Genomic DNA, 23,972 nt, shown 5'->3' with positions numbered 1-23,972 from the left:
CGTCCAATGAAGTAAGTTGTGTAGTAGGTAAGCGAGAGCCTTGTAAACTACAGTTGGTAAGCGTTTACCATCTGTCCACCATTCGTACACTCTACTTTTTCGAGCTTTATGATGTCTCAACGTTGCACACCTATTTCCAACCTAATTGAGCAACTGTACTGCTTCGATTTTTGCAAATCAATCTATCGCTTTATTAAGGGTAAAATCTTTGACAATTCTTTGCTTAAAAAAACGTTTGCAGGCTGCATTGAAACTGGTCAGTACAGACTCATTTGTAGAAGTAATATTTCTTGCAGCATCTGAGCTTTGCCAGAGTTAAAGACAGTACAGGTACAGCTTTATATGCGTTTGTGAAAACTACATGCTAGCCAAGGCAACTGCCATCTCACCCCGTTCAAAAAAACATCGCCCCTCTTTCTCATTGTATTTTTACCTCTCTCTCTCTCTCTCTCTCTTGCTGTGCGCATTTGCGTAGTATCCGTTCGCACCAGGCGTCAACTCAACGCCCAACGATTTCCGACGGTTCTACTGAAGTATTTTGAACCAATATACATTTAAACAACCTGACACAGTACACCCCCTCTTTGACTGTAAAAGATCAAATTGCTGTTGCGTTTTGGTGCTGGCAAATAACAAGGCCTATTGGGAATACCAGACACCGACTTTAAACTAGCTCTACAGAAAATTATTGAAGCCTCTGCAATGGAATGCATTTACTTTATGCAAGCCCTTTGGCAGTTCTGCTTCAGATTAATAGATCTAATTCAATGCTCGATTCAAATACAACAGTAACTTAGTTCTTTCGAGTAAAATTCTTCGAAATAGGACTTACAAAGCCACTTTGCATGCAATGTTACTTGTCACCCATAAGACCTAAACTAATAGCACTTAAGTATTTACAGTCAATGCAAAGAATCCTAGAAAACAATACCCACTTAACACTTTACACAATGGTCTGCAACTCTACTAAATATAAAAAAGGTAATAACATAACCACTCCTCGGAACACCATATCGCCCTGTGTATTTTTTAAACAGAACCTAGCTTTAACACTTCATCAGTGTAGAACACATATAAACCATAAGGCTTTATCGAATGGCCTGTGGGTGGTACGGAAGGTAGCTAGCAGAGCAAAAGCAATTGATTGAGCTGATCAGTAACCGCCCCTTTATACCGAGCCGATCTCTGCCAATCACCAGCACGCAGCAGTTTTTCTTGATTCAGTCCCATTTCATTCCGGCTCCAACAGCCAGCGACGCAAACAAAGGCCACTGTGACGTCGCAATAACGATCGGCGCGAATTTGTTTTCGCAAGACAAACGGCCACAATGGTGGTTGGGGTTCTAAATGTTGTCCTGTTCGTCTGTGTGGTTTATTTGTGGTAATTGCTTTCAGGAGGTGTAATAATTAGGTACAATGGGCCTAGATACTGCGCATCTTAATTCTTGTTGTTTTGACTTGCAATAGTCATTAGAATTCATTTATCTTAAAATGGTTTCATATGCAGATTTTGAATGCACAGCGCCACAAAATATGCAGTTAGGTTCAGTAATGTTTGAGTGTCATTCTTTTTCCGGCAAAGCAGGATGCCGCCCTTCTGTATTTGAGTGTGAAATCCCTAATGTCCAGACTAATTTCGAGCCCTGCACTGCTGGTGATTTGGTCTGTCCGCGGGGTTACTTTAGGTCAAGCCTCCGCTCGTCAGTTCGTGACGTGACACCAGCTGGTTCTCGGCTTTAAGTGATTACCACCAAGTCACGGTGATTGCTTGTGTTCATGTTTCTAATCACGGAATTTTGTGATTTCTTTTAGAGCTCTGCTAATTTCATGAATTTGAGTGTACAAAGTTTGTTTGTACTACAAACCCAAACAATAATTTTGAATAAGACGAATAAGAAGGACCCAAATTGTGACTGGTTGGTTCTTGGCTAACGACCTTATGTTTATGTAACTGAACTCTATTTTTGCGCTCTTGTGCCACCTAACGGTAAACATTGTGGGTTTTTTTCATCGGTTCAGACTGCCTCGACAGAACCACTGTGGTAGAAGTGCTAACACAAGAACTCACAGTAAAAGGGTTTGCTAAATATCGATAGAGGGCATAAAGAGCGCAGTTTTTTAAATCAACAGACTGGGATAGGGTTAGAGACTAAATTTAACATAACGAACTGAAACCGTAGAGCAACCCTAACAGAAAGAATGTTCTAAATGCTTTTTGGGGTCCTTGTGATGTTTTATTTCACGGTTTTGTGATCTGTCTCTGTCTTCAGGACAATGAATGGATTTAGTATATATTGCTGCCAGGTATTAACGAGACGCCATTGTTGTAAATCTCAACTGTTCTGAAATAAACTGTTTTTCAAGCTTGCTAAAGACTGTGCTAAAAATGCTAAAAAAACATTTATCAAGTCGTGTGTTCGCAAATATTCTGCACCTACGAAACATGGAAGAATTTGTACAACGCGCTATGAATCGGCAAAAAAACGAAAAATAACCTTTATAGTATCCTTTACAATATACTACTTTTTGAACAAAAACAAAAAGCATGGTAAAACAAAGCATATATTTTACTATGTTTAATGTGTTTTTTGTTCTCATTGTAGCCTATACCTAATAAAAAATTGTGTGCCTCGGCTCTTTGCAAACATTAGTTTTTTAGAACCAAACAGTCATTACGTTTTATTGCCTGGTTAAGCTGCTGTCATTCTGCGTTGCTCTTGACAAACAGAGCTAATATGCAAATTTTCGTGACAAAATCTCTCCAAACTCATCCCAAAGTTCTTTCCTGGCCAAGATAAACAAAACGCGAGTCAGTTTCGTCGCGGTTGGATGCGTCTTTACCCAGCCGTGACGGATACATAATAACCCCAGGGTATTGTGGTGGCCTGGCTGGCATTGGTGAATTAGTGGCGGCTTAAGGTGACGGAATGTTAAACCTCTGCTGCCATGCAATTTACAAGAACTCCGCCGGTTCGGGGGAGAATCCGACTTGCTTAAGGATATACTAGGGCAGTGGTTCTCAACTCGTTTCGGGCCATGGACTACCGCGCAAGTAAAAATAATATCGTGGACCATTTTATTTTTGAGCAAGATACAAAACACATACAAAACTACTATTTGGACTTGAAACATAATTCATTAAAACCGTTTTTCAAGAAGTGAGATACAATTATTAACGGCTAACATTTCGAGACTCTTTCAATGCAAGATGCGATAATCTCTAGTTTATTAACAAACTTGGTGGACGTCCTGTGGACCACCCTAAAAGTCATCATGAACCACGAGTTGGCAAAGTTTTGTTGGTTATGTGAAAAAGGGGTGCTAAAAACGTTTGGGTAAATTACCACCAATTCAAAGTAAATTTTAACGTCGGAATGTGAAAAGAAGTAAATAAAAGAAATAACGGTTGCAAAACCTGTGGGTTAAACATATAACATGATTTACTCTAAAATGTAAGTGATAAATGAAAATTGTGTTTGTGATATGTTTAAAGTAAGCAAATGTTGTCGAAATAAAACAACCGTCATATGATTGCATGATCAATGAACTCGTGTGTCTATTCACGCTCGTTTAGCCTATTGTGATGGAAGGGTAGAGGAATGTTCGTGGCATTTGTCAGCAGCGTAGTGAAATTTTATTGACATTTTCATTCATCATCAGCACCACATGCACTTCTGAGAAATTGACGTGACTGGGTCTGCGTCATTTTGCTGCTGGTTGCATGCTTTGTTGGTTTTTAAATTACATTTGATAATTAGGTCAACTAATTTGTACAATAAACATGGCCTAAATCAAAATAGATTTGCTCCAAACTTTTAAAATGTTAAAACAGATGCGCAATGAATATAACATCGGAATTTGAACCATTTCTTATCGAGGCTTAAATGCCTGTTTTAATTGGTTTTAAGGCATTAAACAGAATTCGGAAGATGACAAAAGGATGAGTTTAAAATTGCTTTTCAACTGCTTAAAGCTTGTAAAGCGAATCTTTAAAATGAAATTGCCTTCGTAAAACCATGATGACATGGCAAATTTGAGCGTTGCAGGAAACTCCATTAAATTCCACTCGAAATTTTGTTACACTAAGACACACATTACAATACATTTGCTGTACACGTAATACCCACAGCCTTTTATAAAACATCAAGAGACATAAATTTTGCCGACTAAGGAAACTGTCGCAGACAATTTGCTGACGCGTGTGTTTTGATGAGTGTCGTTATTGCCACGGCCCGTTCTAAAGCGCACTTAAAACATGGTATAAGTGATTCTAGCAAACACTCACTGCAAATATGATTTGTGTAATAATTCAGCAAGCGCGTGAAAATGTTAGAATTCGGAGTTTAGAGTTTAGTTGTGAAAAATTGCATGTGGTATAAACGTTGTATGTTTTAAGTTTGAAAAATTTTTCTTTTAAGTTTGAAAATATATAAGTCTTTTCAACTTAGCCTATCAGGTCCATGTGCATTTCACGGTAACCTATGTTATACAGCAAGATTTTATCTTATTTGCCCTGGGCTACGCAAAGCAAGGTATCTTTTCGAGAAAAACAAACAAGCAAAAAAGCAGTTTACCTTTTCATCATAAAACTCCGATTGTGGTTGTCACTTTTCATCATAGGCCACAAAGCAGGTCGGGCAATGACCAGTTGACCCACGACGGACCGCAGGCATCGTCCAGTAACAAGTAACCCAGCCATTTTCTACAATTGTCCTAATGCTGAAATTGCCTAGCACTTTTGCTGAACAGTGTCTCTGATGGGAGCAGAACACAAAGTGGGGTTGAAAGCAGTTGCGCGACACGCTCCAGTGACCCTACGACCTTCACTCGCCCTTCAAAATTGCTGGGAGCGACATAGACTCGTTCGAGCGACGCGAACCCTCTTTACCCCAACCTTATCTAAGAACCTCACCCCTACACCCTTTGTGCAGTCCTGCGCTCAGTCAGTATTGTTGATCATTCGAAAATTTTCAATCTCTTTCCTGTACATGTTCTGTCTGTTTCCTGAAAAATTTCGCGTTGGAAAGATACACAATTGTTTACGATATCGGCGATGACCTTTTGCTTTTTGGCTCAGTGCATCTGTGATTGGTCGAGCCGGTGGGCGTGCTCTACAGCTGATCAGTTTCGATAAGTGCACGCGCTCTCACTGTGTGTGACGTCACAATTGTCTCTGTTTTTGTCTCGTTCGACCTTTCTCTCTCTTTGCAACGCCGCTTCATTGGGTATCACGTTTCCGCGTAAGAATAACCATAACGCTGCAAAACGAGACCTCTGTTTGCTGCGACGCTGAAAAGTATGTGGCAAGTTCCTCTTTCCATATCTGCATTTAAACCTGTAAATTTCTTCTCACGGCGTAATTTCAAACAGAACCACTTTACAGTAGTACTGAAGTCTCGAAATTCCACCGTTTCTTAAACTGCCCAAAATACCCACAATTCCTGGAATAATTTGCGCGCTTTGTTTGCCCTTCTTTTGAACTCAAACTTTCCCTGGGAAGCAAAGGGCTTTTGCAGGACGTAGCATTAGGCTGCAGACCGTCGTACGTGACACCTACCCGGATGACTACAGCAACGCCGTAACTGAGTAGTGCCCAAACCCGCGATAAACTTTGTGTACTCGAAACCCAGCGTTTGTTTTGTCTCCCATTAAACTTCTTTTATGGTAAGTTTGGACAATACAGCGATATTTCTAACCAGTCGAAGCCCGCATAATGAAAAGTGTTTTTAACTTTTTGATTTTTGTGCAGTCATGCACTATTTATGAAGAAAAGCACATCGGTGGCATCGATTGTTTGTGATGGAATAGATGGGCTTGTTACGTCACTAGCAGGTGTTTGTTACGGCATGGAAAAGTAAAGTCTGCTATAAGTTTAACTTGCCTTTGCCTTCATTCAACCTTGTTAAAAGCCTTAATTTTGTTTAAACTAATCCGGTTTTGCACTATCCGATATCAGTATTTTCAACACATTACATATTCGCTGGCATTACAATTCTAACTCACTTGAACAAACATTAGACTGAAAACAGACAGACTGTTCAACAAAATTTGCTGCTCAAGATGCTGTACAACAGATGCAAGCAACTTGGGTTCTCTGATTGCGTTGTATTAACTGCATATTGCTTCCTGTAGTGAAATTTTAATGTACATTGGTAACTTGATTCAGTGTTGTCGGGAGGTTGAAACAAAGAAACAGGGGCATGACAAAACCAATGATTCTGCAAGACTGTTAACGAACCAATACTTGAAACAGAAATCAGTTTTTCAACTCCTTTGCTTATGATGCAAGCTTGCAATAACTGGTGAAGATTTGCAACTTATGTTGTGGTGCAGTATAGAAGAGATGTTGGGTCGGGTTATTTTGGTTCTGGCATAAGCCGAAATTTAAGGAAAATGCACTAACACCATTACTCACATCAGACAAAATTGTGTAAATACCAATAGGTAGCCTTGGCATTCTTGGTAACGTATCTTTCAGACTTTTGAAATATTTTCGAGTTCGTTTCGAGTTTAAATTGGTCCAGTTACAACTTAAACACAGTGTGCGAATACTTAATTACTTGAGTTATCCATGACCAGTAAATTTCTTCCAGAAATTTCTTTCTTCATTTATAGGTCCGTTAGGTATGGAATAATAATTCGTATTTGTTGTTTTTCAGGCACTGCCAAGTAACTATGCCACGGCCGATGTTGTGCTAAGCACAGTTCACAAAGCGAAAGGTCTGGAATTTGACACTGTGACATTAGCCAGTGACTTTTCGGAAGAGCTCATCCGATCGATACGTAAGTATTGCTGTAGTTGTTTGGTTTTTACTTCGTTGTTAAAAACAATGGTGCATTGCGTGAATTTGTGTTCAAATGCGGTTGAGAAGTTTTGGGGCTATATTTTTTTGTTGTAAGTCAGCCTCGCAAGGGGCCAAATGCTATACCCTTCTGCCATTGATTTTGTAACTAAAATACCTTGCTTAAAGATCTAGCCCAAACATCATAAAAAAAACTTACCAAAGGTCTCTAAACAGTTTATTCTGCAAATGCACTGAATTGCAAGCGACATCTCATTCTGCAAACCATGACTGAATCCAAATATTTGTAAATTGAAAAAAAATCGATTAAATTGAACGTTAAATTTACAGAAGTAAAGGGCTTCCTTCATCCTTCTTTGAAAGAGGAGGCCAACCTATTGTACGTCGCTGCCACGCGAGCAAAGAGAGTGCTGGAGATGTCACCTGTTCTCGCACAATTACTTCGATATTCTCACGTAAGTAATGCCCATTGTGACGTTGTGTGGGTTGTGGATTTCTCTGATTGTTGAATTTGTCTGGTTGTTAGATTGTGGGTTAAATCGTTCAGTAGCTTTGGTTTGGTTCAACCAGTAAATATATCTTTAAATGAATGTAAGTATCAAAGTGATCATAAGGTCGTGAGTTCTAAACCCGCTACGTTTTTTTTGTGTGTGTGTTCAGTCAAAAGACATTTAAATTTGTACACAAACTTTTTCACTACAAACGCTCGCGCCTTTATTTTCCTAGGCCGTAACCTTGTAGGTCTGCTTTTCCAAATTTATGTTAAATAAAGTTCAAAGCATTTTGTCTCTCAGATAAGACTGTTAGCGTGATTTTGTACGAATTTGATGTAGTCGGTGGATTTTGTCAATGTATCACAGAACTTTCTTGTATATCGCCGTGAATAATGCCAAAGTAGGAAAAAAATATGAGAAAGCCTTAACTCACATAAAAAATTGGCAAATTTAGTCGTCATATCTTAATAATCAAACATGTCACGTTTTATACGAGTAATGAACAATATACAATGCTTTAAAAACGGTATTTCATTCTATTATTATTGAAACAAAGACGAAGTGTACGTACCTTCACATTGGTTGATTTTGCTTTCCTTGTCCTTGCGTCCTTGTACATTTAAAACCAGTCGTTCTCATGTTACAAACACTGTTGTTTTTAGTTTAACAAAGTCATTGTTACGTCACACAGCTGCCTTGTTAGGTGTGTTTTCTGTGTTGTTTGGCTTAGCTTAGTGTCTCCTCTTTTCACAGTGTTGCTTCTAGTATTATCCTTCGTCACATTTTGTTCGGACATTCTGGTGTAAGCAAAGCGAATCATTTGTTGTTTTATAATGCTGTTCGAGTTTACCTGTCTGCTTGCAAACGATTTTGATTCGTGCACAGCATCGATTACCTTACTGTTTCTGCCGCCATATATTTTTAAAACTTTTTGAATTTTTTTGGCAGGTTCGCTTTCTCAGGGCTACTCCTACGTCAAAACATTTTGGTGACGCAACAAACGGCCTTGTGACGTGTGCCGAATGCAAGAAACCGTTGAATGACAAACCAGTGATGGTTTTCGAGCAAAATACAATTCGTCACGTAAGTTTGCACTATTTTCCCGGTACCGGGCTGCGATAGTTTGATTAAACGACCCTGAGTTCCTAATTTGCCTCATCGTTTGCAAAGTGAAACCCCGCTTAACTAGAAGTGTTATAAATTCGGTGAAATACTAATCAGATTTTTGGTAGAGTTACTAACACCATACCTCACGTCAGACCCACATTTACCTAATTTTCGATAGGTGGCGCAAAGAGCTGAATTATTTATTCAGCAGCTGAAGGGGGTTTAGGATGAAAGTTTTTGGAAATTTTACATTAGAAACTAAGTTCTATTGCTAGTTATCTTGATTTTTGGATGCTAATACTTTACCCCGACCCTTAAAATCCTAACCGTGGGCTTTTTAAGTGATATATCGTTTTCTTTGCGCCACCTATCGAAAATTAACTAAATGTGGGTATGCCTTGAGGTATGGTGTTAGTAGATTTTTCTAGTTTTTTTGCACTTCTCGATAAAACGTGTTGTGATTCTCATTTCGACACAAAACTAACAAAAAAACCCAAAAAATCATTTCCACTGTGACGTCAACGATTTATTTTGATGCAACCAGACCCCAAACGAAGTATTTAAACGAAAATTTGTTCCTCCAATCAATTCTATTATTGACACAAACAATCAATAAACAAAGGACGATTATCTTAAGCATTGTGACGTAATAGCGATACTTTGACGTCATCAGACTATAGACTAAATACTCTTACAACAAACTTCGGTCAATATATCTGTTGCTTTGTAACAGATGCAGTCGGCGGGGCCGCTTTGTTCTCCGTGTGCCAACGTTCTGGCCCCTGGATGGGGAAATTTGCTGGGCGACCCAGAGGACATTCGAGCATCTGATGCCCAAGAAATGTTCCAAGCCCACGAAAGGCAAATAAACCCTCCTGTGTGAAGTATGGCCGGTTTTTATGATGTGGATTTTAGGGTTTAACTTTTTTGTTTATCTAATTGAGGCTGATAATTATGATGTTTGGAGACAAGGTCACGCTTCGTTTGAGCCCTTACGCTTTGGTAGCCTAATTTGTAAATAGCCGAGTTGATTTGAGATTACAAAATAATTTTTGTTTGTTTGTTTTTTCACTTATTTGCAATTCAGATCATTTTTATAATGCTAGTAAGGCAATTGTTTTAGGTTGTTGTTTTTTAAAGCTGTGCCTGAAAGGCAAATTGTGCTGTGCTTTTTTAAGTTTTTTTATGATTTAAGAAAAAAAACGACAACGGTACAAAAAAATGAAACACTTAAAAAAATGTTATTTACCACATACATTTCGCCGGATCACACTTTCAGTTTTTCGTGGACTTTATCCATCTACTTTTCACATTCATTCATCACCGTTTTGCCTTTTTTCTACCTTGCTTCAACTGGTCTATTTCAATAAACTGGTGCGCCACCTGAATGCTTTCTGTCGTGTAATGAGGTATTTTGAGGTGCATGGTTCATTTCTCAACAAGTTGAACTAGAGTTTTATATGCAGCAAGCTGTTTGACTACTACAATTATTTCTACTTACTATTCACTTTTCACTCTGGGCTTTTTCATGGTTTACTGCAGTTATGAATAAAAGTTGACAAATGTGAGATGGATCTTTAGCTGAACAATTGTTTAATCGTACGCAGAAAAAAATAAAATTCTTCGGTGGAATTTCTTTCCTTCAGCTTATCATGAAGAAAAGCTCACTGCCGTAATGCTTTCTTTATTTTAACGCTTGAAGTCGCTATTAGAAGATTTGTATTGGTCGCTAGCTGTCACTAACGAGTTACACTTATCCTATTTTGGCCTTTCCGGTTTGAAACTTTCAAAATGACACGGTTAATTTGTGCTGATTTTAAATGTTATACAAATATTTTTTCAATTTAACGAAACCACCGTTTTATTTTGTTACCGAATGTTATTGACATGTAAGCACATTTTTATGGTTTAATAACAAACACTTTTGTATTGTTCCATTTTATGGCACATACATTTTTACTGCTAGCGGCAGATTCAGTTTGGTAAGTAATAGTAGTCCACTTGAATTCAGTGTTTGGATTTTCTAACGTTTCGTGGGAAAGTGTGTATGATTTATAGTTTGTTTAGTCGGTTTGGTTTTCACAAAATCACTTTTAGTTTATGGAGGTATGGGGACCAGTAAAGGCTGCCTCTTGTTGTCCATTTTTCTAGCCATTTTCCCATGTACATTTTCTCTTACCTTGTGGCAGCAAAAACAGGTAGTTTCCTCACAACGGACCGTGAATCGTAAAAAATTTACGAAGAAAACATGTCCTTGCAAAAAACGCCTAATCCTTTTGTTGTTTGATGATTATCAAGAAAACAATGGCCATACACAATTTCTGTTTCTTTCATATTGTTACAACACAATCAGTCTTAATTAAGTTTAGTTTCTTGAGATTATAATTAGTTGATTTCGGATTCAGTTTCCAAAGTCATTTTAGTCAAGAACAATGCTCGACTCATATCATATCATTCAGCAGGGAAGGTGGTTTCCATATCAGCTGTTGTGTATGCCAGCAGTTACCGAGAGGGTGCTGGCCTTTTGTATACCGCTATCATGGAATTTCCCAACCCTTATTTAGATGAAATGTCTTTTGTAGTTCAATATTTTATTGATAAATAGCAGAACAAAGCGCATGTGTTTTGTTAAAAACAGCCTTTGTTAGTGTGTCTCCTGGTGCTGTGGCTATTTCCCAATGTCTAAAAAAATGACAGGAAATAAATAACTTATCCCTGTGCCAATATTTCTCCTACTTTCATATTGACTCATAATGATATATACTGCTGTTTTTGTGATATTCCCCTTTGATTGAATTAAAAATAAAGTTTGTAATTTAGTAATTCGATTTGTTAGTGCTGAATTACACTACACGTCCAGTTGAACAGTTTTCTGAATTTGAATCCCCATAAATCCACAAATCCACACTAAAGGTAGTAAACAAAAATAACACAACTCAACAGTTTCTTTTGCTGTAGGTTTTTGTGCAAGACTAACGATGCCTTAATTTAAAGAGTATAAAACATTTGTCTATGAGTTGGCTTGGCTTAGCTGTTGGGTGGAAAGATGAGCTGCTTCCTTTAGAGCAGTGGTTCCCAACTTTTTTGTAGTCATGGACCCCTTTTATAAATTTTATAGGTCCGCGGACCCCCACAATAATTCAGTTGTGTTATTCGTTTCCTGCATTATACGTTATTTCACTTTCAGGGGCAGAATTTTAATCAACTTTTACAGTCCTTAAATCTCAAGAAAGTTCTGTACTTTACCAGTCAGTGCAACAAAGAAATAAATTTTCTGGTGTACAATACGAAACAAAGCACTATAAGTTTTATTGTTAATGTGTGTTGTGATGTCACATTCAATTGGGGTAACAATCACACAAACAGCAACTTTTCTTGATCCAAAGGTTTGATAAACAGTTAGCTCTCGTATGCAGGATTGTAAAAACGGTTTGGAAACTTAAAAATATTGTACTGTTGGTCCCTGATATAAGAATGTTTGCCTCCATGGTCTAAAACCATCTCACGGACCCCTTGGGGGTCCGCGAACCCCAGGTTGGGAACCACTGCTTTAGAGATTCTTATGGCGTAAGAGCCCCACATCCCTGCTTCGGAATTGCTACAATACAGTCAAGTCTGTGTTAGTTTATTTAATTACAGACAGCGATAAAAGTAAGAAACATAAGCAAAACAACGATAGCGATATGAGTAAGAATCATAAGCAAATCAGTACAGTGCAATAAATCAATTAAACAATAAATCACTCAAAAATTGTTTCCAAACAAAACATTCATCAAAAATCACAAACTTTAATTCAGCTTAAGTCAATTACAAGAAATGTTGCAGAACAATCTTTCTCAAGTAACAATATTGATTCAGTAAACACAAAGAACAATCATTGGCATTCCACAAGTCACCGGAGCCATTGTGGCGCAACAAAGGCATTGCGTTATTCCCCTTGACCCGTTTAGGAACACACAGGGGCTTACCATTGAGAAGTTTGGAGAATTGAGATCTTGAGAGTGTTGCGCCACATTTTTTCTGTAGGGGCGTGGCTTCATAACTTTTCGCGTGGGCGGATTGAAATCCTGAAGCTCTCGGAATGTTGTGCTTTACTGACTCCGCATTGACACTGGTTATATTGTTGTGTTTTTGCTCTTTTGAATAGGTTTTGTTGTCAGGTAGGATTCTTCAAACTATCCATTGAAAGGAACGACAAAACGTTGGTTGACATGTCTGCGAAGGTTTATTTTAACTTGAAACTTTTTGTTCCTCTTTTTTTATTTTATATGCAGTTGACCCTCAGTTTTTTTTCTGTTAGTAGGTAACATATACGGACAGAAAATTTAGTGATTGACTAACGTCCAACAAGACTGAGTTATGCATTCCGGTGCAACTGGACAGATTTGTCGTTGTAACTAAAGGTAATTCTAACAAAACATCAAGTAGAGATGAATATAGGAGATTATATTTTAGGGGATTAAACGTTTTTGTTGGGGTTCGAACCTACACCCTCCACTATTCGTTGCTCACTCCTCGACACAGTCCAGATGTATAACATGACGCGCGGTGTTGTGACTCAGCACATATCGCATGCCTTGTTTTACATCAGTGGCAGTGACGTGGCATGATGATGCATAACTCATTGGTCAAAACGCTTTGATCTGACCAAAATTCTTCAAACTGGTAAAAACTGTCTGTCTTGAGTCCAACTTGCATAAAAGGTGCGTTCATAAAAGGTGTTGAGGAAGAGTCTTTGGCGTTGTAAAAGTCTACAATTAAAGGCAGAATTGACTTAAAATCTTGACCATACTACAGCCTAAGGTTGCTAAAAGAGTAGCTTGAGTTCCTGGGGTAAAATGATTACCTTAAACACCATTCGACAAGGAAAGTGTGTTTTCTGTTAACTTTCTACACCAGTTTCTTTGCGCATTTGACTTATCTCTAGATGTTTGTGGCTAAAAAGTACAACGTAAAACACATTTCCATTCACATACAAGAGATGTTCTATAACAGTCACCGTGTAGATAGTTAACCACTCGATGTCGCCCCTTGGCAGTGCAGCAGGATTTCTATGGCGCCCCTGCGTGCCTGCACAACGTGCGACTTCGAGAAGCTTCGAAATAGGTGTGACGTCACTTTACGAGAAATGCTACGCTTCTATGTACACAGAGTTAAATGTCCTGACTTTTGTGTTGAAATGTATGCAAACAAAACCTTTGCGACCATGAAAAGTGACATGCAGAATACTTGTTTGGCTTCCAGCTTTGCGAATTACTTGTGTTGGTATAAACCTCACGTGTGTAAAGGACATCAATTGTGATTGGCGGTCGCCTGGTAACAAAAAAAAACATTTGAATAGCAATAGTGTAACATATGTAAATCCTTTAAAGGTATGTGAATAGCCAGTAGTATATACTGCTATTAGGAGAATAGGATATCCACCATACGACTGTGGCGCTTTAACCTTACAAGTTCTACGTTTTGGAGTTTGTTTGTATTAGACAAAATTTAAAAAAAAATATTTTTGAAGCACTGTCTTTGCACAGGTCGCGACTTTTCCATGCTAACAAAGATAAAATATAAAAAAATACAAATACAAAATTGATTTATGATGCTTCGGAATTTAAAAAGCTAAAATGTAACACAAGCAATTTGTAACCTATAAGTACTAATGATTCATTACCCTAGCTCAGGGGTGGGCAAACTACGGCCCGCGGGCCGCATGCGGCCCGCCAAAGGAGTTTATGCGGCCCGCCAAATGTTTCCGAGTAACGCTGAATAGTACTATGAGCACAGGCGCAGAGTTTTAAAAATACCGGGGGTGTGACTTGCCGATACCAATGCCATATGCAGTATCTGTACCCGTTCGATACTTTGGAACTAAACACAGATACTTTTCACGTGCCTGTTGTTTCTGCCACGTTATTATGCAAATCGTTACTTGACACAATTTCTTCGTTCGATAAAAGTAAAAGCGATTCACGTTTTCAAAAACAGCCCACTTTGCACTGTTGACGCCCAAACTTTGGTCACTTTGGATCATGTTTAGGTCGTTGCAGTACTTTTTGTTTAATGTTGGCACTCGGACTTGATCAACAAAAAACGTGGTTCAGCCTTTGTTGCAACAAACGCTTGTTTTTTTGAAACAATTACAATTGTAGCGTTTCAACCAATGTTTGTACAGTCATGAACAAACGTATTTGCATAAAGCTGAAAATATACTATGTAATAATTTTGCGCAGGGGTGCACAACCTGCGGCCGCAATCTATTTTGCTAAATATTTTGATTTTTAAACTGCTAAAACAGATTTCGTGGGACTGGAAAAAAGATTAGCAGTCTAGTAACCATATGTGCCAGGCTTTTTATCCGCTTATTATGTGCAAACAATGCGAAAAAACAGGCACTGCAATCGTCACAATACAGTTTATGACGTCATAAACAGTTAGCTCCGTTCAGCTAAATTTATGCACAAGTTAAAAATTGTTAATCAGAGCAATTTAGGCGACTTTAAATGGTATATATATGATACAAACCTTATTCTTTGCATCAGTTGTTTTAAAACAACAAGCAAGCAATTGGCGGTCGTTGGTGAAATACTATGCGGCCCGGTAAGATTATAAACTTTTGAATGCGGCCCTTGCACTGAAAAGTTTGCCCACCCCTGCCCTAGCTACTCTACGTGAATTGTAACAGCATTTTGTTTAATAGCTCATTTATTCATCATTGCCACAACTGTTATTAATTAACGTCACTCGTGTTTTGAGCCACCAACGACCACAATGAGACTGTTAGTTTCTAAAGCAACTCACGTGATCAAGTTCCTATTCATTATGTCGCTGTTATGACGTCGACTTCCGACCATTGTCGCGTAACTTTCAGTGCAGAGAAGTTTCGATTGTTTGGTGATAAAGAAAAATGGCACCTGCATTTCAATGCATCAGCTTAGTTTTAAAATCTTGCAAGCCTCATAGGCAATGGCTATGATGTAAGTGTTTAAACAATAAAATGTATTGTAAAGTCTTATTAAGACTTTCGTAATGGGTTTATGGGGGAAAAACAAGTGTTTAACAGCAGTATTAGTAAAATCAGCCTTGTGTATTGCTTATTGGTACACAAAAAAACAAAAATTTGGCATTTTTTACATGGTGTCATATTTTTTGCAACCACAAGTGTGCATGTGGGCTTGCCTAATGCATTTCCAGTTCCCTGTCAATACCATGCTGACTAAAAACCCGCGGGCATTTTTCTGCTGCCACGACAAAGCAATCCAACGAAACGGTTTATGACGTCATACACGTCTTGGCGCCACAGTCATAACCATTTTTATATTTTGGTCCAATTGCACGAGCTTTCGCGGGAACTTGTTTAAGGTTTTAAGCTCTATTGAAGAGATTTGATTGGTTCTTGTGGTTTGTGTAAGGCCTTAGTAACTTGATATAGCATTTCTTTAACGGCCAGGCGAAACTCCAGTTCCGCTTGTGTATTGAATTGCTTTTAGCAGAACGTGGTTGATATCAAACAAAAGTTTCTTTGGTTGTCGGTGAAGCTTTTACCGGAAACATTGCAAGGAGAAAATAACTTAACCTACAAACACTTAAACAGAGCCTAAACCTGTGGCGTTTTGTCTGGTTACTCCTTGACAGATCAAAGTGAAAATTTAGCCCCATGTATTTCTTATCAAACTAATGTCGCAAAAATGCTGCAAATCTTGATAAGTTTAACATTGGTGAAAACAATAAGAACCCAAGTTGAGATGTTTATTTTTTTTCTGTCAATATCATAATTTATATTTACCTCTTGAGGTGAACGTTTGATTTATATGAAGGGTTTGGCAACACACCATTTTTAAGCATAATATTTCAAACTAATGTAAAAGTTTTATGGCTACCCATAACATGAATACCCATAAAGTCCTGTAAACCTTTGCGCTAATAGTTCCCACAGGACAATTTTGTGGCCTGGACAATTTAGCTGTGTATATTCACAAGCAGAACTTCCAATTAAAAAGTAGTTTTGGATTCTATTGCGAATGTTTGGCAACAAACCCCATTGTAGAGTTTAGAATGTCAATGGTGACACAACAAACAAATAGAAATACAGAAATTGTTTTAATTTAAACCTTAAACAAAAAATTTCCTGTTTTTACTGAACAGAAATAGCATTTCACTTCGTCGCAGTTTAAATTTATGTTTTTCGCCTAAACAACAAAACCAAGTTCCCACGTTTTGGTGTGGTTATTTTCATGGGCTTAAACTTACAGCCCATTAATTAGGGCAGCACAAAAACATTGAAAAGTATGTTTCCCACAGTTGTTAGCATTCAACCTTAGTGGCCTGCCCGGGCGCGCCTGCAGTAGTCAGAAACAGGTAAGGAAACCCCCTTAGGCAATTGCGGAACTACTTGTTACCCGGACAAACATGTTAGTAGTTGTTGAATACAATTTCCTCAAGTTACAACATTCACTGCAACATGCGCTATTGAACTTTAAACAAAGTGCGTTGTGTTCAAAGCCTGCGCTGTGTTTTATGGCTATTAAAGTTTGCGACGAGCGCGGAAAACATTCCAACCCTAGGTAGATAGGGGTTAAAGTCCACAGTTTTGTTTCCAAACAGGCGCTAAAGCACATAAAGTACAGATTATGATTTTGTAGACCAGTGCGCTAGTAACCAGGAAAAATAAATTGTTGAATGAAAATAAACACAACAAAACTTTCCGTTTTAGCTTTTTTAGCCCCCACCCAAACCGTGGAACACCCCCAAAATAAATCTTTCTCTTGCAAAAGTTTACCTACCTTACTAAAAAGGTCTCATCGACATACCATTCAGGTTATGCTGGCTTTGATGGGCGCCGAATGTGAGGGATATGATGTTAGCTTGGCGCGGCCCAACGTGGTGACGTAATATTTCGTCAGCGCTTGCTTGATTGTGGCGCAATCCACCGCAGCAAGAGGAACCAGTACTGAAAATGAAAAGGCTTCGTTCGATGTAAACAACTGAAAGTTCATGTTACAAGACAGACAGGCCAGAAACAATAAAAGGTTACTGAAATACCAGACAGTTATTCTTCGACCTTGGGTGGTTTACACTTTGCTTTAAATGTTGTTTACAATGATAAAGGCCACGGCTACACAACGTTAATCCGTCTTTACACAAAGTTTATTGGCTAGGAAATCCATTTTGAACTGATTCCTATTACTTTACATTACACCAAGTTTATGTGTATGTAGGTATTACCTTAAGCAAATTATAACCCCAATATGTTAACACTTACTGGATTTGAAAGTGATTTGAAACAAACAAACACACGAGCACTTATATATGACGTCACAGTCGATGACGTGATCACTCCGGCCCAATGTCACGTGACACGTGCACGATCACGTGATTGCACGTGCCTGCACAACATTCGAACCGGTGTAGCCACAAACACTTAAATATTCAGAGCAAGCGACATTTTTGCGTAATGTTACCGTCAGTGGAGTAGACTGACCTAACCTTTGTACACGTTTAATGGCCCCGTGCTATTTATAGTTCATACTCAGTCACCTACGTGCACGACATTAGCTGATGTCCATATTTTACCGCGAACAGGTGAGCTGTTCTCATACCGCGCTGTTTTACCTGCCACGCCTAAACTGCATGTAAATTTTCATATTATTTCCAGCTAAAACCCGCCGACATTTATGTCTGCGTACAACCTTCTAAAGGCCTAGCCAATTTGCGTTTATCAAATATCACACTTCACAGCGTCGCTTTACTTCTGGTTCTGGAAGCTTCTTCAACGCTTCGTTTGCATTTGCACGGTGTAAGTGTTTGTCCAATTCTTGGGAGGTAGCCATCAAAATGCTAGACCAAAAGTTGAAAGCATGTTGACAGGTACCACCCACGATTTACAAACTCTTTTGTGCTGCTGATCTGGCAGTGTACGGTGCCTGCGGTGCGTTCGGTTCCTTATAGGTCAATAACCGCCATCAAAAGCAAAACTTAAAAAACCTAAAACCCTAGCTGTTTTTCTTAGTGTTAAGGAGTTTACGAATAGATTTGAGAAACAACAGACATATATTCTTTCCTTCTACACAAAAACACAACCCAGCGCATGAGGGGTTATCACACACCGTTACACGGCGTTCCGAATAAAGCGATTTCGAGAATGATCGAGTTTTTAAGCGAGCAGCTTGTTTCATAGTCACGCGGTAGGTTACGTCACCGTGGAGAGAAGGGAGAAGGATGTTGAAATATTTGCCCGCCTCTCCTGTTGTGGTTAAAGCAGGAGCTGGAGATACGACGACAAAAACACCTTGGTGCATTGCTTGAATGCTTGTTACAATTTACTGACTATACGCGAATTCGCAATGATTAGTTTTGTTGTTTTGTGTACAAACAAGGATTTTAAAGCGTAAACATTTTTACCATATTAGGGAAGTTGTGAACATGACATAATGATAAATTGCGCCATGCCCATGACTATGTAAACATGTCCTTGAAAATAGCATTTGTTGTCATTGTCAACCGTTTAAAACGTAGTTTGTAGCTTACTTGATTTGTTAATTTAGGTTTCAAAACGTATAATTCGTTAAATTGATAAACAATCTATCACCAGAGTCTAGATTGCTTGCTCTAAAATTACTTCCTTTCAGCCCAAGTTTATTACATGTTTTTGTGAATTGTCGTTATAAAATCTACAACATTAGGTAAAACATCGAATACAGAAACCAACCAGAAATACATTAAACTCATATAACAGCAACATACCTGACATACGTGACATGAACACTCCAACCCACTTTAACGCAACGGCACGAATCGTACAGGTTTTGGTAGTTTTCCATTCTCCGGAACCAGGAACCCTTTGCTTGAGTTTCGTGTCTTTGTTCAGATGTATGGAGAAAATCACTTCCACAGTTTCGTTGCTTAGTCATGCCTCAAACTGCCGGTGGTTGTTGGAACTGCTGCTGGAAAAATGATTAAAAGGCTTTTGTACACACAATTGCCGAAGTTACTTGGAGCTTGTTCTTCCGTGTTGTCGCCATTATGTACCTCTATCTTTCACGTACACAACTAACTCCGTAAACCACGTTAAATGTTAGCATAAAAATGGAAAAATACTTAAGTCATTAAAAAATTGGATGAAGTGTTATGATTGCGAAAACCATAAACGCGGTGTTTTTTAAAGCTCACCTTATAAGACAGTTTACCTTTATAGAGAGAAACCCAAACGCTATCAGCACTACACGGCTGTTAAGTGTTAACGCAATCATTTCAAGAACACACTTGAATTTTAGTACCTTTCCTGGTAATTAAACAGGACATAGATAGCTAATTGGTCGGTTACTAATTACGTTCCCACCTTATTCAGACAAACCTAAACCCCAGATAAGACGCCATACAAGCGAACCTATAGCAGAGTAGCAGACCCTGAGTTTAGCAGACAGCAAATTGTGCCTAGAATATTGCAGCGTGATCCTTTAAAAGATATTGTTCACTACATTTTTTGGATTACACAACCAATCCTCTGTTTTTAATGGTCCCTTCTTCATCAGCGAAACCCATTTATACAAAAAATATTGGCCTAAAACTAATGGCACTTGGCAAAGACAATCGCTGCCAACCAGTCACATACACATCCCTCTCGTTCTGTACACAACAGCCCGTACTGTATACTTCCTATTGCTCGTTCTTGGTTTATATCCTTGCTGTGTCACGCTTTCACATTTCACTGCCTTAAAAGCGACATTCGAAACGATATTTAACGAAAATCGCGATAGACCGCGCGAAGAGGAACCTTCCATAACCGCGCGAAAAACACAAATCGAAAAGTGCTGCTATTTTCGCACGCACGGCGCGGTTAAAAGGCGAACCGTTCGGGGATTCCCCGGGTGGCTGCTCTGCTGTCTGACGTTCGATGGTGTAACCCGGACTGTCACGTGATCGAGCAGTCTCGTGATTCTGACGTAAGGGCGTTGGCGCGCCAGCGAACGCTTTATGCTATACTTTGTATCTCCCTGGCCTGGCGTGCTCTCCATAGCGCTTACGAAGTGCACCGTGGCGGCTCCTGATTGGCTGCTGCTCTGTTGCCAAGTGTATTGGTTTGTTTGCTTCTTACTTTCAAAAAGAAGCCAATTGAATGTTGTTGTTTTTTTAATTTGGCGATATTTGCACCATTTTTAGCGTATTAGGACGACAATCTTACCTTTACTGCTCAACGCAACTTCATATTTTTCAAAAACAGACGTATCACAACAATAAGCCCAATAACTGTTTTTTGCAGTGTTAGTTAGATAGCGTTATCTTGTGTAATGCGCTTAAATAACTTTAAAAATCCAGACACGGTCATAAAGCTGAAAGTATTTGCTATAGTTTAAGCTATTTGCTCTGTGACGTCATAACGAACACGTCGCGTTTGCAGCGTCGAAGCAGAACCGACCCAGTTTCGGTTTCGAACACGAAAAGGCGAATTGTTGGGCAAGAAAACGCGCTGAGCTAGCGACATCAATAGCGAACGAGTCAAATTGTTTGCGAAGTAACTCCATTCACTGTTGAGTCAAGCTGCAGCTATTTCCTTATTTCTGTTATAGTCCAAAAATCCTTAGGCAAGTCTCCTTGTTTAGTGCACCAAGGTGGCGTAATCCAATTCAGTCAGTATTGAAAAATGAAATCATCGTGTAATAATAGAACGCGAATTATATTTCACCAGCAGTCACAACACTGCCAATAAAAATGTCCAAATACAGTTAAAAATGCACCAACCAAACGTACAGTTTAATTTAATACGCCGAACTCAACACCAAAAGTGATTGAAACAATTTGTAAACAAATGTTTAAATTTGTTTGTGATCAGCAAATGTGTTTGTTATTTCTTTAACTCAGCTACTACAACCAGGACTGTTTTAAAATCACGTGATTATAATCAGTAAGGCTACAAATTCACCCAATCAATCATTAAATGCAGACTTCTAAGTTTAGACCAAAACGCAATGATCAAGGCCCCCAAGTCTTTTTGGAATCCAAAACTGTTCAAAGACTTTGCAAACGCGAGATGTGTCATAGAAACGAACTGTATATGGATCCATGGAAATTCCCTTCTCCACAATGTTGTTGCTGGCCAAAGCTTAAAATAAATCTGTGTTTGACACCAAAAACACTTTGCGGGCGTGTAGAGCTACTAACCTATAAGAACTCACAACAGACAAAGTTTGCTAGATACCGATAGATGGCGTAAAGAGCACAATTATTTAAGTTATCAGAAGACTGGGATAGGGTAAAGAACCAAGTTTATAAGTTGGTTTCTTTCTATTTTATTACAGTCCCACAACCAAGCACCATAATACCGCGAAGTGTCAACATTTTCACATAATTTGCTTTTAAATATTCGTAAATGCTTCGGTATTTAGAAAACTTTGTTTGTTATGAGTTCTCATGTTACTTGCTCTACCCTGAGGGTGAGCATTAGTCAAAATAAAACTACCTAAACTTGCATATGAATAAATAACAGAGATTGTGAAAAGCGTGTATGCATATAGTATTTACCACACGTATATAAGTTCCCAGGGATACTGTTGTTATAATAAGCTACTTTTAATTCGCGTCTTCAGAGTTACTAATTGGTATGATAGTCATTTGGTATAGTAATGTCAGCAGTAGAGTTGCCATTAAAACGTGTGATAAAGGATACAAAATCCGAGGCCAAGAATTGATAACATAAAGAAACTGCGTATTTAAGTCGTTCTAAATGGCTAAAATGTAAACAAAGCCATAGCAAGTCGGTTAATAATATTGTGTTCACTGTTTAGCATTTATTTCTACTAAATTTTATTAATCCAATCTAAGAGGGCAAAGACTGACTTTGGTAAAATTACATTGCAACTTGTCCTTAATTGTAAACAATTTCAGCGTTGCTACAATGTAGTCCAGCGGTCGGCAACCTTTTCGGCGATGAGTGCCAATTTACTGGTTGTTTTCATGTCTTAACAACCCGGCGTACCAACGTTTTTCTAAATAATAGTGGTTCGTGGCAGTATATATCAATAATAAAGAGAAATCAGAGTGTTTTATGCATGTAAGGCTGAATTTTAAGACCATTGGCATGATAAAAAACTATAAACAAACAGTGTAACGCGTTAAATTGTTACTTCAATATAAACACGCAAATCGGTTGGCGTGCCATGAAAAACCACCTCGCGTGCCAGGGTTTGCCGATCCCTGATGTAGTCCAAAGAAAACTCATTCTGCTGTGACCTCATAACCGAAACCTGAAACAATACCTTGATCTATAGACGCAATAAATATCCGCTTATGACATCACAGAAACCGAAAAAGTATTGTTTGTTGTTAAAGTGAAGTTGACACTTCGCAGCAGTAACTTTCCGTTGTTAAGACCTTTCATACCACTAACATAAACCAAACTAACTAAACAATACAGCAAACTGATGAAACGATACAGCAAAACAACTAAACATACGTTTTGCTGTGCTTCTATTACCAAGTGAAGTAATATCGCCCGAACTTAAGTCTTGCACAAAAGAAAACACTTTTATCAGTCGTGGTTGCGTTTTAAAACGTTTTGTTTGAATGTCAAGGTTGTCCAGGCATTGCAGAGCAAATGCTTTTAACAATGAGGTATTTACCGGTGCAGTTTGATCGTTTGTTAGAAATCAGGGGACAATTTCAGACAAAAGGTGTGCTCTGGCGTCATCAAGTGTTGATTTTTTTTTAATTTTATTTACCACTTGGCGTTTATTAACGAAGGATTAAGAGCGAAAGATTATTGCAGCCGATAGGGTAGTCTAAGGCGCTTGGCCACTACTTTGAACAAAAAGTTATAATCAAGATTGCAGAGTCGGGATTTTAAACCTTGGAAAAACAAAAGATTTCCCTAAAAAACAGTTTAAGTTCCTTCTGTTTTTTCTCTTGTTTTATCTTTGTGTTTGGTGCAAGAAACAATCTATGCATACGTTTTTGCTCACAATGTGCTCGTCTTTAAGTTGTCGGTTTCATTAGGCAGTATGCGGAAATAGCAAATAAACTCTCAGCAGCGTGTACGTGGTATACCGCCACCTTGTGATAGGATGTTTACGTTAATTTCTATCCACTTGAGATCAATAGTGAGTTAGGGTATAATGTACCTGGTTTTGTAACCATAAACGTTTGTTTAATGCTTGATGTGTGAAATCAGTGACTATATATCCGGATAATATGTTTGGTCAGTCAGAGGGTTACCAAGTTGGCTACCATTTTTTCTATTTTTCTGTCTTGCAAAGTGACGTTTTTTGAACTGCTCGATGATCCCATTACGTTAAAACAATTGCGATAGTTGTAATCACTCCACAATTTCGACAAGGTTATCCTTTGTTTGCAGCTTGCTTTTTATGACACATTCGATCTTAACCATCTTTAGATCTTTGCTTTGTAGTTTATTATACACCGTTGTTAGTTACAGTTACGTATTTAAACGAAATATTTAACACCGGCATAATGGATCTTTTTCGGTTCAAAATTGGTTACAACGTATCTAAATATGTGTGGTTACTGAAAGTTATATCTGTCTCTCTTGCAGACAAAGGTATCTCTCTTACAAATATAGGTATAA

General features: G+C 38.4%; 1 protein-coding gene across 1 annotated transcript in view; it reads left to right on the top strand.

Annotated features, from left to right (window-relative positions):
• The window catches only part of LOC145225198 (F-box DNA helicase 1-like), a 30,868-nt gene extending 21,076 nt beyond the window's left edge, over positions 1-9,792 (top strand). The window contains exons 17-20 of the mRNA XM_080091881.1: positions 6,660-6,783; positions 7,134-7,258; positions 8,246-8,380; positions 9,138-9,792. Of these exons, the coding sequence (XP_079948007.1) occupies positions 6,660-6,783; positions 7,134-7,258; positions 8,246-8,380; positions 9,138-9,287 (534 nt within the window). The 3' untranslated portion in view covers positions 9,288-9,792. The remainder of the gene's footprint in view (positions 1-6,659; positions 6,784-7,133; positions 7,259-8,245; positions 8,381-9,137) is intronic.
• Positions 9,793-23,972: the final 14,180 nt, after the last annotated feature.

The sequence above is a fragment of the Phallusia mammillata genome, chromosome 4 (genome assembly GCF_965637545.1).
Source record: "Phallusia mammillata chromosome 4, kaPhaMamm4.hap1.1, whole genome shotgun sequence".
In the NCBI taxonomy this organism is placed as follows: domain Eukaryota; kingdom Metazoa; phylum Chordata; class Ascidiacea; order Phlebobranchia; family Ascidiidae; genus Phallusia; species Phallusia mammillata.
The sequence above is the reverse complement of the archived record's forward strand: the minus strand, read 5'-3'. Positions and strand labels throughout refer to the sequence as shown.